Raw genomic sequence first — 12,810 nt, forward strand, 5'->3', positions numbered from 1 at the left:
GTTTTGGGTAGTGTTGTAGTGTTTGCGTAGTGTAGGGTCATGCTGGGGGTAGTGTTTTAGGGTTTTGGGTAGTGTTGTAGTGTTTGCGTAGTGTAGGGTCATGCTGGGGTGTAGTGTTAGGGTTTTGGGTAGTGTTGTAGTGTTTGCTTAGTGTAGGGTCATGCTGGGGGTAGTGTTTTAGGGTTTAGGGTAGTGTTGTAGTGTTTGCGTAGTGTAGGGTCATGCTGGGGGTAGTGGTTTAGGGTTGTGTTGTAGTGTTTGCGTAGTGTAGGGTCATGCTGGGGGTAGTGTTTTAGGGTTTAGGGTTGTGTTGTAGTGTTTGTGTAGTGTAGGGTCATGCTGGGGGTAGTGTTTTAGGGTTTAGGGTAGTGTTGTAGTGTTTGCGTAGTGTAGGGTCATGCTGGGGTGTAGTGTTTTAGGGTTTTGGGTAGTGTTGTAGTGTTTGCGTAGTGTAGGGTCATGCTGGGGGTAGTGTTTTAGGGTTTAGGGTAGTGTTGTAGTGTTTGTGTAGTGTAGGGTCATGCTGGGGGTAGTGTTTTAGGGTTTAGGGTAGTGTTGTACTGTTTGTGTAGTGTAGGGTCATGCTGGGGGTAGTGTTTTAGGGTTTAGGGTAGTTTAGTTGTTTAGTGTATGCTAAAGGCATATTCGTTCTAAAAGTTTTCGTTATTTTAATTTGCGGCCTAATAGTACATGCGGGATTATTTTTGCGGACTGATGGTATGCGGGATTTCGTCATATATTCGCTAATCATACTTTCTATGGCAAAATGAACCCCCTCATTTTGTTCCTTTTTAAATTAAATGTTTTAAGAGTTACCACTTTATTCCAATCAAGATGGCTTCAGGTGTGCCATACCTTTGTAATAAGCAGGACTGTTAGCACTCTAGTTGTTCTTTAGAACACTCTGGGACATTCTGTCATTGGGCTTTAGTTGGGCTACATCTGGCTGATATTTGGGCTACATTTGTTTTTTTTTGTCTCTGGTGGCCATCTTTGGGCTACATTGGGCTACATTTGGGCTCCAACATATATATAGCCCAATGTAGCCCAATATATATTTTTCAAAGTTAATTTTCGTAAAAACCACTGGAGCCTATATCTTGAGACATAGCAAAGGCACATCGGGCTACCAGTCCCTACAATTTTGCAAAGTTTGGTGTAAATCCATTCAGCCGTTTAGGCTAAAAGTGAGGCCAACCGCCCTATGGAAAATTGCATGGGAAAAACAGGTTTTGGGACCCCCCTTTTTTCTCGGCCCCCCCTTGACGAAACCCCCCCAAATTTTCAGGGGCTGCTCAGAAACAAAATGTTCCATTTTCCTGAAAATTGCAGCCAATTCTGTCCTCAAACGCCAGTTATTCGACATAGGATTTTTTTCCTATGGGATTTTTGAAAATTCTAACTATATATACCTACTGGCTATCGCCAGTAGGTAATATATCTATATATATATATATATATATATAGATATATAGATATATAGATATATAGATATATAGATATATAGATATTGATAGATAGAGATAGATATTCTCTCTCTTCCTGGTAAGAAAACCGAGCCACTCCAGATTAGGATATGTAAGTGAGGTGTTTATTCAGGTAGCAAAAAGGCGCGTTTTGACCTCACATGAGGTCTTGATCATATATACCTTTTTGTTTAGTCTGTCAAGGTAAGGATAAGTGGTTTAAAAAAAGAAATAATAATTTACAGAGTACCGTGGTACTATCTAGAAGGTACCACGAAACTTACAGAAATTAAAAAAATTAAACTGTGTACTCGGCGCTCTATCATGTGCAGTGTTGTCATAAATTATTTAATTAAACAGGTCATAAGTCTTGTTAGGAATGCTATAATGTATCATGCTATAAATGAGGTTATATGAAAGGGTGTATGGAGAAGGTGAGTTAGAGTTAATGCGGAGGTGCACAAGTTATAGGAAATTTCGGACGGAGCACAAGTTAGAACTAATTTTAGAATTTCTAAGGCTTGTGTATTTTAAGTCGGTTCTGTATAGTAAGAATACACTTTTCATAACTATAACAAAGCTTTGACTTTTGTTTTGTTCATTGAACGTGCACATATATATATATTTCAAAAAAGGAAGCAGGGAACTCTGGGTACTACCCACATTTAAGTAAAGAGTGGCATCTTTATATATAGCACATATGACACCTCCAGCACTCTAAATGTGCTCTGCTCTGAATCTGCCCACCACAAGTCTGTTTTTCCAGCAGTTTTCTAACCATAGGATTAACACAGGGCAATCCATGCCGAGCTAGAGTGATAGTCTTTTGCCATTTTGAAAGCAGCCTTTAAGCAGATCCATGTTTTACAAAAAAGGGGTGACCCTGTGTCCCTCAGAACCTGGGTAAGCGTGATTAACAACAAAATTGGTTCTGTCGGGTGGTAGCAAATATTACTTTAAAGAAAGGCTGGAAAAGCTCAGAACACACAAGCAAACCTCTCTGAGAAAAACTTTTTTATAGTAAAAACAGGGAACACAAAACAGCAATTACTTCATTCCGTTTTGGTTGGATGCTTAAAACGTGATTCGTGACTGTTGTGTGCAAAGTGACTAGTGCATAGCATATAGTGACACTTATATACAAATTATACAGTTGAGGGACGGGGAAGGGGTATTGTCTTTCATTAGAAGGCCAGTATTACAAAGTTAATATTCCAAGAAAACAGATGGTTAATGTCCAAGTTCCTGGGGGGTATCTTGGCCAAGTATGAGCGTCGATGTTTCGACCCTATAGCGCCCCAATTGGTGGTCGCGGCGGGTCTTTATCAAGACAAGGGGAGTAAGGACAGGTGGGTCTGGAATCCAAAGGGATGCCCGTCGGTCGACCCTCGGTTCTGCGATCTAAGGTAGTACCGCTGCGTTCTGAGCTTTTCCAGCCTTTCTTTAAAGTAATATTTGCTACCATTTAAGCAGATCCAGGCACAATGTTAGTGTGTGTGAGTGTGTACATACATACACATATGTTTGGGTGACAAGAAATAAATCCAGGCCCTACAACCCTAGATCACTGGTGACCTAGAGTGCGTTGAGAAGTTCTATAAGCAAAAACCTGTAGTTGAGAAAACAACACTTCATCAACAGCTAATCCAGTTAGTTCTTTATTCAAATAATACAGCCACATCCAACACATGTTTTACGACCCCCGTCGCTTCTTCAGGGCTCACCAATATTCTAAAATTCTTAAACTTATTTGTAACAATGTCTTGTTCCTTCAAATTCACAAGACAGCTGTCTTATATTCATCTTCTCTAAATCTCTTTGAGTCCCAATGGTATAGCTTACCCCTTGATGAGGGAATCTCTTGTGAATTCTCTTGACTTGACTCCTGACAGTTTCGAAAAAATTGCTCTCCACTTGATAAGAGAATCTAATATTCAACCTACTCTGTGGATAGCTAGTCCCTGCTGTGCATTATAGCGTGCATTAGGGGTTGGTGAACCTGCTTGGCATTTGGTCATGCCCATTTCCCATCCATCCACTAGTATCCATCCCATGTTGTGAATTGGCAAGGTCCAGTATCTGGGAATGTTGCCTAACCTGTTGGAATCCTGTAACTTATACTTTTTTTAAATTAACTTCAATGCACTTGGGGCTCCCCACGATAGACTGGGGCTCAGCACATGAGCACTCTTCCCCCTTATTGTCCTATTCTTTCTTTTAATTTTTTCAACTCTTGTTTTGTTTACTGTTTTGGTTAATTAACAGATAAAATAGCTGTATAGTTCAACTGGTTCAAACAGACTAGACACCTTTATGTAATGCTTACTTCTGGAAAAGCTCCTGAACTGATTTACAAGACCTAGCATAGGCACACCTCTGTGGACAGTTATAGTTTCATGCCAAGTATGAAGTAATTCTGTTCAGGGTTTATTTTTTATCTTACGAAGATCAAAGATTCCTTAGGGAGTTGAAATAGAAACTGCACATTTTGTCCATTACATTTTATTTTACCTCCATGGGCTGATCTACACGACACGTGCACTCACCAAAACGTAGCTGCTTTCATTGTATTGAATTGGAAAAGTTTCATGCAGGTTTGTCCAATTGCACCCAAGTTCTAAACCAAGCAAAAATTGTCATGAAATGTAAATAAAACATAAACATTCTAATTCCAGCCAGTGCTCTTTCTTAACTTACCTTTGATGAAAACGGTTTTTTCAAGCTAACTACCCCAAAATGTTTAAAAAATAATAATATATAAAATGGCTAGCATTCGCAATATAGTCCTATATTACTCCTCCTGGGGATATGGTAAAATGTACAAACTATTTGCCCTTCAGACCATGGGGTGATGCGACCAAAACCCCCAGATAAAAATATTGGAGCATATTACACAGCTACTATACTATTCTTTGTCCAAATTATGTTCTAGATGATTGCCCGAAGTTACACACTTCAAATGTGACTATTGCAATGCGGTTATTGAGGGGAGGTCTTCATATGCCTTAACAAACTAACCCCATTCTAGCTCTACGTGACCATTAGTAAATACTGCCACTATCTGTGTGTCCCCCATGCCCCCTATCTTAGTATTTTTGACGATCTCAGATGATCTTGAGGAACTTGCTATGCCTGAAGGAGGAACAATGATGCTTTGTTATTGGCTCGAGGAAGTGGAATGCTCTTCCAGCAGATATAAGACCATACTAGGCTTTTGAGTTCCAGAAAGGAATTCAAAACCGATCTACTTCTTTTAGTAGGCTGATCTAGTTCAGTATGCAAATGTTATTGGATCTTTTTTTATTTAGTTCAATCTTGCTTATAATGCACTTAGGCACCCCATGAGGCATGTTATGAGGATTCCACAAATCATGATAAAGTTCCATGACATTTTGAAGTTTTTGTGACTGCAACCTCATTTCTCAGTGTAATTGAGTAACATCTTGGTTTCTTATTTTCCATACAATTTGTTTTAATTATTTTTTATTAACTTAAAGTGATGTTAGTCTGTTTATCTCTTTTTTGTGCAATCCTAAATTACTGTTGATATGTGTAACTCATGCTTAGTAGTGTGGTTTATTGTGAATTGATGTTTATTTTGTGTATGTTGTATTTAACTTCACTAGATTTGTTCAATGAAAAAAGGTGTTGTGGTTGAAGGTTTATCTTGTTTTGTACATATTATGCAATCTTTCTTGAATTGAAAGATGTCATTTTCGACACCTTTGTCAAGCTTTGCTGTGTAAAACCTTTGGTTATTTTGAACAGTGCATCACAGGTTTAATTTGGTTTAATATTTTATTAGATGACTTCAAGCCTGCATCTATCGATACGTCTTGTGAAGGTGACGTTGAAGTTGGTAAAGGTGAACAGGTGACCATAACGCTACCAAATCTGGAGGTCAGTTTGAATGCTTCTGTGTAATGTACAAAATCCTCTTACTGCGAGTTGAAGTTTGATACTACTTGGTTCAAAGCAGATCATTCCATCATGTCAATCAGCAGACCATCCGACCCTCATACACCCTTTGAAGTCACAAATGGGATTCACTGGCAATGTCCTTCACTGATTCTCCCACCTTTCCAGCCAACACCAGTTTGTTCACATGGACACCTCCAGGTCACAAAATATCCCCATCACCTGTGAAGTTACCCAGGGTTCCCTTTTTTTTTTTTAATTAATATTTTTATTTTCATTGCAAGAGAGACACAAAAAAAACCAGAAAAAATCATTCAATCTAAACATAGTATTACGCAGCTCATAGTAAATTAACAATACAGAGGTATCCTTTATAACAATAATTTCATAGGATAATACAACAGTTAGCCTAATTGTACTAGTCTTAACAAAGTCATAGATTCAAATAAACATTCCCCAAATTCTCTCTCGTTTTTTCAAGGAGCGTGAGGCCCTTATCTTTGCGAGTGCTAATTCCATGGCATGAATTTCATTGACTAAAGTCAACCACTCCATAACATGCGGGGGGTTCGGAGAGATCCAAGCCCTAGCTATTATCAATCTTGCACAAGCAAATAAAATAATGTTTAACTCTTTATGTGAGCTATTTACATCCTGTAAGTTTAATAAGATCAAGTGTGCTGAAAGGGGCGGGAAAATAATTTGCTTCTTGATTAGAACCCCTTAAATTCCTTTCCAGAATTCTACCAAAGCAGGACAGGAAAAAAGCATATGCTCCAAGTCGCAGCCACCAAATTGCATTTGGGACATTTAATACGATCACTTGATTGATTATTTGGTAGCCAACTTGATTCTTTGAGGAGTGTAATATAATTGACAGACGGTTCTATATGATTGAAGTCTTAAACTGGAGGATTGAACCAACTGGTTAATTTGACAGAGACGCAGAGATCTGATTTGGTGTTATGTTTAATCCCATTCTAGTGGTCCATTTGGCAGCTAATTTACCACAATCCTCTTCTTTCACATGGATTAGGTGTCCATAGCCTTCACTAATCAGTGATTTAGTCCGGTCAGAATAGAGACAATTTAAAATATCAGAATGACCAACTTCGTTAATTTTCATTTTCCGAACTAAAAAGTCTTGAATTTGAATATATTTAAAGTACATACCGTCATTTAATGTGTAGAGATTTAACCCCTTCGCTGCTAGGCCTTTTCCCCTCCTGTGCTAAGCCTTTTTTTGGCGATTTGGGGTAGTGCGCGCTTATGCCCCTGTAACTTTTTGACCAAATAAGGTATCCACGCCAAATTTGCGTCCTTTTCTTCCAACATCATGTGGATTCTAAAGGTGCCCAGAGTTTGTGGATTCCCTTGGAGGGGTCCCAGAAATTAAGCAAAATACAGTGAAATTTTAGTTTTTTTCAGAAAAATGGGAAAAACCGGCTGCAAATGAAAGCCTCTGGGTTTTTCCCTGCAAATGTTATCAAAAAAGGGTTTGTGGGGCAGAAATCTCCTTGTTCTCAGCTTTTAGGGAATGACAGTCTTTTGTCAGAGAACCAACATTTTTCACACCGTTTTGGCATTTTTCTGGGACATAGCCTATTATTGCTATTTTTAGAGCTTTCAACCTCCTTCCAGTTAATGGTAGAAATGAGGGATCCTGGAAAGATATACATTTTCGAAAAGTAGACAAAATTCTGAATTCAGAAAGGGGTCCTTTGTCTAAATCCATGAAGGTTTCTTTATAGAAACTAACAGTTAAATATTGGAATAATTGAAAATGTGTTGAAAAAAACAGCCTTTTGTCTCAACGTTTTCACCTATAACTTCTTGTAATTTTAATAGCTCTTGGAAAACAATATACCGTTACATCCGTTTGACCTTCCTGGTTGTGGGGATATATAGGACTTGTAGTTTCACCAAGAACCCGACGAACCCAGAGCCAAAAACTGAGCAGCAACTTGCAATGGTATTTTATTTTTTACTGGGTATAGAGCACTTATTCTTGGAAAATGTATACATGGAAAAATCGGTATGAAAGACACCTATGTATTTCTGAATTGGGTTCAAATTATAGAGTTTAGAAACAGTATATATTTGCGCATTTTCAAAATTGGGAATACTCATACTAGCATGAGAATTATTGGTCATTTTTCAAAAAGATTTTTTTTTTTTACACAATGTCTTTCATTGGGAAGGGAGAAATGCATGAAAACTCAATAGGTAATAACAGTTGATTTACAAATCTGAATTACCCTAAGTCTTCCGATAAAAACGGTACCTCACTTGTGTGGGTCGGCCTTGTGCCTGCGACAGGAAACGGCGCAAAATGCAACGTGGTCACACCTCAATTTTGCAGTTAATGGCAAAGAGCCTACCTTTCGTTTTTGAACCCTAGCTCTGCTGGCACCTAGGGAAACCTAGCATACCTATACATTTTTGAAAACTAGACACCCAGGGGTATTCAGGATGGGGTGACTCGACTGCCGGGTTCTGTTACCCAGAATCCCTTGCAAAGCTAAAAAATTTACAAAAAAAAGCATTTTCCTCACATTTCTGTGGTGTAAAGTTCTGGAATCTGCGTGGATCAACAAATTTCCACCCACCCAGCGTTCCCCCTGGTCTCCCGAAAAACATGGTACCTCACTTGCGTGGGTGGCTCAAGGACCCGCAACAGGCAAGGGCCCCAAACCTAATGAGGCAATATCAAAATAACCTATCACTAACCAAACTGGTTTTGCAAGGGGGTTCTCATGAGTTTTTGGTCCGGGGCTCCTACCAAACCCACACATTTCTACAATGTAGACACCCGGGGGCTTCCTAGGAGCTATGGCTTAGGTTTGGGGCCCTTGCCTAACGCGGGTCCTTGAGCCACCCACGCAAGTGAGGTACCATTTTTATCGGGAGACCTGGGGGGACACTGGGTGGGAGGAAATTTGTGTGAGCCCAGTGGTGCCACGCATTCCCACACAAAAATGTGTGACTAAAAACCGAATTTTTTTAGCAAAAAATGAGGTTTGCAAGGGATTCTGGATAAGAGAACGTTGGGGGATCCACGCAAGCCATAGCTCCTTGAAAGCCCCCGGGTGTCTACTTTGTAGAAATGTGTGGGTTTGGTAGGTTTCCCTAGATGGCCGTCTAGCACGGGGCCAAAAACCCAGATGTCCCCACTAGCAAAAGCTGGAGGTTTTGACATTGGCGACTTCAACATTGACTCTGCCAAACCCACCAGCTTTTGAGAGTGTGGTCAACTGGGTTTTTGGCCCGTGCTAGATGGACATCTAGGGAAACCTACCAAACCCACACATTTCTACAAAGTAGACACCCGGGGCTTTCAAGGAGCTATGGCTTGCGTGGATCCCCCAACGTTTTCTTACCCAGAATCCCTTGCAAACCTCATTTTTTGCTGAAAAAAAACGTTTTTATCACACCTTTATGTGTGGGAATGCGTGGCACCACTGGGCTCACACAAATTTCCTCCCGCCCAGTGTCCCCCCAGGTCTCCCGATAAAAATGGTACCTCACTTGCGTGGGTGGCTCAAAGACCCGCGACAGGCAAGGGCCCCAAACCTAAGGAGGCGACATCAAAATAACCTATCACTAACCAACCTGGTTTTGCAAGGGGGTTCCCATGAGTTTTTGGCCCGGGGCTCGGCGGCCATGTAGGGAAACCTACCTAACCCACACATTTCTGGAAACTAGACACCCGGGGGAGTCCAGCGAGGTATGGCATGCGTGGGTCCCCCAAGGTTTACCTACCCAGAATTCCCTGCAAACCTTAAAATTAGGTTAAAAAAATCACTTTCATACATGTTTGCGTGGGATCTCCGTGCCGGCACAAATGTCCTACCGCCCAGCGTTTCCTTGTTCTCCTGAGTAAAATGATACTTTAGTTGTGTGGGTGGGCCAAAGGCCTGTGACTAAGGTGAGGTGCTTAATTTGTCAATCCCAAATACTACAATTTTTTAAAATTCATTTTTAGCCTGTTCTCCTTTGGGGCACCCACACAACCCCCTTTCAAAAACAGGTTGGTTAGTGTTTGGTTATTTTGATGTCGCCTCCTTAGGTTTGGGGCCCTTGCCTGTCACGGGTCCTTGAGCCACCCATGCAAGTGAGGTACCATTTTTATCGGGAGACCTGGGGGAACACTGGGTGGGAGGACATTTGTGTGAGCCCAGTGGTGCCACGCATTCCCACACAAAAATGTGTGAAAAAACAATGGGGTGATCCAGTTCTGATCTAAAACCAGAAATGATTCCTGAGGTGATAGATAATAAATGTACATATTTGACAAATCTGAGAACGCCGACTCTATGAATAATCCTTTCAATTCTGCTGATCTCTCCTTATTGGCTAAATATGATGGAAGCATTTTTGTGGGAAGAACAGATGATGACTGTATGGACATTCAAACATGAGTATGGGTGTAATAAAAGAGCCACTCTTGTGATTTTAAGAGCAACTGAAAGTGCACCTATACCTCGGTTTTTCAGGAAGCATGAATAATTTCCGCTCTGAAGAGAAACACCTAAGATTTATGTTTATCCTGGTATTTTTATTTTACTTTTTCTTGAAGATACGGCGTTTAGTTGGATGAATTGTACTGCCGATGTATTGTTTCCCACAGGGGCAGACTAGGCAGTAAACACAAATCCGCGTATTACATGTCATAAACTAGTTGATGACTCTAGGCTTAGATATGTGTGGAACTTTTTATGAAAGAACCTTTTTAATACTTTTGCATGCCTTGCATTTCAGGCACGGAAAAAATCCTGTCAGAGAGCTGATGCGTGGTACGAATGGGATTGACTCATGATGGCTTCTCATTAAGATGTCCTTTAAGGATTTGCTTCTTCTATAAGTTACTTGTGGAGAAGCAGGTATAGAGTCTCCTATTACTCCATCAGCTCTTAAGAGATGCCAATTACGGCATAAGATCTTTCAACTCAAACTGTGACGACTGATGAGCTCAAGGCCAATGAAATTGATGCTGCCATGATTAGGGAACAAATCTCTAAAGGGAGGAAAGGAGGAGCACATGGGCCAAACAGGATTCCACCAGTTTTTTTCAAACAAGATCCAGAATACTGGTCAAACTCTGGCTTCTCTCTTCAGCTCTGTCAGTCAGTCTGGGGGCTTGCCCGCATCATGGAAGGGCTCCCATCATTTCACCAATTTATAAAGCTGGAGATAAACCACTACCAAAAAATGATCGCTTGATTGCGCTGCTGGATGTAGAGGCAAAATACTTTGTGGGTAATCTACTAACAGAGCTGCATGAATGGGCAACAGATCACAACCTAATCCCTCCTTGCCAAACCGGGTTCTGCAGAGAGACCGGTACAACAACCAACCTATTAACAATTTCGTTACTTATTGATATGGCAAAACTAACCAAACAAACTCTTCATTTCTGCTTTGTGGATTTTAAGGCGACGTTCGTCAACCAAGCTAACATGTTGAGGAAATTGCCTGTCTGGGGGATCCTTTCATCTTTTTTGAATCTTCTCATACAATTACACACCAACACGTGGATACAGGTTAAGCTGGGTAATGGCTCCCATCTTTCGAGGAGCCTCCCACACCTAAAGGTCTCAAACAGGGCTGCGGCTCGCACCAACCCTTTTTAACCTTTAACACAGCAGATATGACCTCAGCCCTTAGTGCCTTCAATGCTCATGCCCCTTGACTAGGGGGTAAAGCCATCTCCAGTATGTCTTATGCGGACGATGTTGTTTTAGCAAGCCACACTCAAGTAGGTCTCCAACGGCTACTTAATAAATTGCACGGACACGCAGCCAAAAATTGCCTGGAAGTTAACCCCAACAAAACCCTGACAATCAATGGTAAAAAACTGTCCCATTCTTGATCTCTGGGAAAAACCCCAATTGAGAATTCTTCTGAGGATAAATACTTGGGTGTCATAATTGATAAGGGTGGTCAATTCGCGAAACAGCTTGAGGCCATTAAGAGGAAAGGGATGGTGATAGCGACAACGCTAAGACAACTAAAAACTAAATTAACTGGACCAATTTTCTCACCATTCCGTTGTGTTACACAAGCTAAAATTCCACTGTCACTCACTTATGGCAGCAAGTGCTGAGAGGCAGGATACCACCTTGGCAAAAGCATACAGTCATGCTAAACCTCCTGCCATATACCTCACCAGCACAGATCCGACTCAAGTTTAGATTAACAAAGCAACTCTCATACATCAAGTGCTGGCACAAAATCAAGAATTCGCCCAGGAATACATTGAACCACCAGCTCTATCAGGAATTGTGCAGCACATCTACCTCACCGGCCAAAGCCTACCTGGAGGAATCACTGGCCATCACCAGATTAGCCGATTTATGGGAAATTCCAACATCGCACTCGCACTCGCACTTTATGCATATAGTAAATAAGGTTATTAAGAAACTTTCTCTCACAGAAGACAAAGCTTCCTTTGCACATAGGAGCCATCCATGGATGACTCTGGGCAGCAACAAATCATTTGGGCCGCAGGCATACTTCAAACTGGGGTACTCCAGGAAGTCAAAAACATATTATTTAAAATATAGGATAGAAATCCTCCCAGCCATACCACATCTTCCACCGTGGCTGAGAGAGAATTGTGGGAAATTATGCAGGCTATGCGGGGTCGGATCCGAGGACATTGAACATCCAATATGTTTCTGTACCAAGGTAAAAGAGGGCAGGCCTCCTAAGAATCCACTTTACCGAACGAGGCATGTACCTGGTGACCAGCAGTACTTGCCTGCTTTAATCCAAAGGACCCTCAATTGATTGGGAAGCTAGTCAAGTTCCTGCTATTAGAAGGGTCTAAGCAAGGCCCAGTGGCACCCTGTGGGAGTGTAAAACCAACAATAAACTTTAATCTTTTACAATTGTAATCTGCGTGTAGACTCCAGAGGCCTAGAGTATAATGTAAACATCAGGATCTCTGCATCTTGGAAACATTTCTGTATTTTTTTTTATTACATAAGCCTTTTATTAGAGTACTGATTGAAAAGGCTAATTAACCAAAAAATGTTTTATTAGAGTTTATTTTTGTAATGGTTTTCATTAATCAAAAACAATAAGTTTTTTACTTACTTCCACTTTGTAGATAATGTTTTGTATTTCTAAATCTTACAATATTTGAGTGTTTTGGCTGCTCACAGACTTGTATTTAAACAAGAAAAGAGTGAGGATCTGAAAGAGCGCATCCTTCTCACCTGAATAATTCATATTAACAAGAAGAACGGGCTCGAGAAAGTCAACTGCATTCAAAAGCAATCTTGTGGAGAAAAGCATTAGGTTTTTAAAAAGAACACTCACCTACCAACCTGGTTGGGTTCCCACCTAGGGTGCCGAGTGCATCCTAGGTGTGCTTCGACGCCTGATTACTGCGGAGCTACTTGTTTTCTTTGCGACAATT

General features: G+C 40.8%; 1 protein-coding gene across 2 annotated transcripts in view; it reads left to right on the top strand.

Moving 5' to 3' along the window:
- EAF2 (ELL associated factor 2) overlaps positions 1-12,810 on the top strand; it is a 222,075-nt gene that overhangs the window by 66,411 nt on the left and 142,854 nt on the right. For both annotated transcript variants that reach the window (XM_078682450.1, XM_078682449.1), the window contains exon 2: positions 5,272-5,366. In XM_078682450.1, the coding sequence (XP_078538576.1) occupies positions 5,272-5,366 (95 nt within the window). The remainder of the gene's footprint in view (positions 1-5,271; positions 5,367-12,810) is intronic.

The sequence above is a fragment of the Lissotriton helveticus genome, chromosome 3_1 (assembly GCF_964261635.1).
Source record: "Lissotriton helveticus chromosome 3_1, aLisHel1.1, whole genome shotgun sequence".
Lineage (NCBI taxonomy): Eukaryota > Metazoa > Chordata > Amphibia > Caudata > Salamandridae > Lissotriton > Lissotriton helveticus.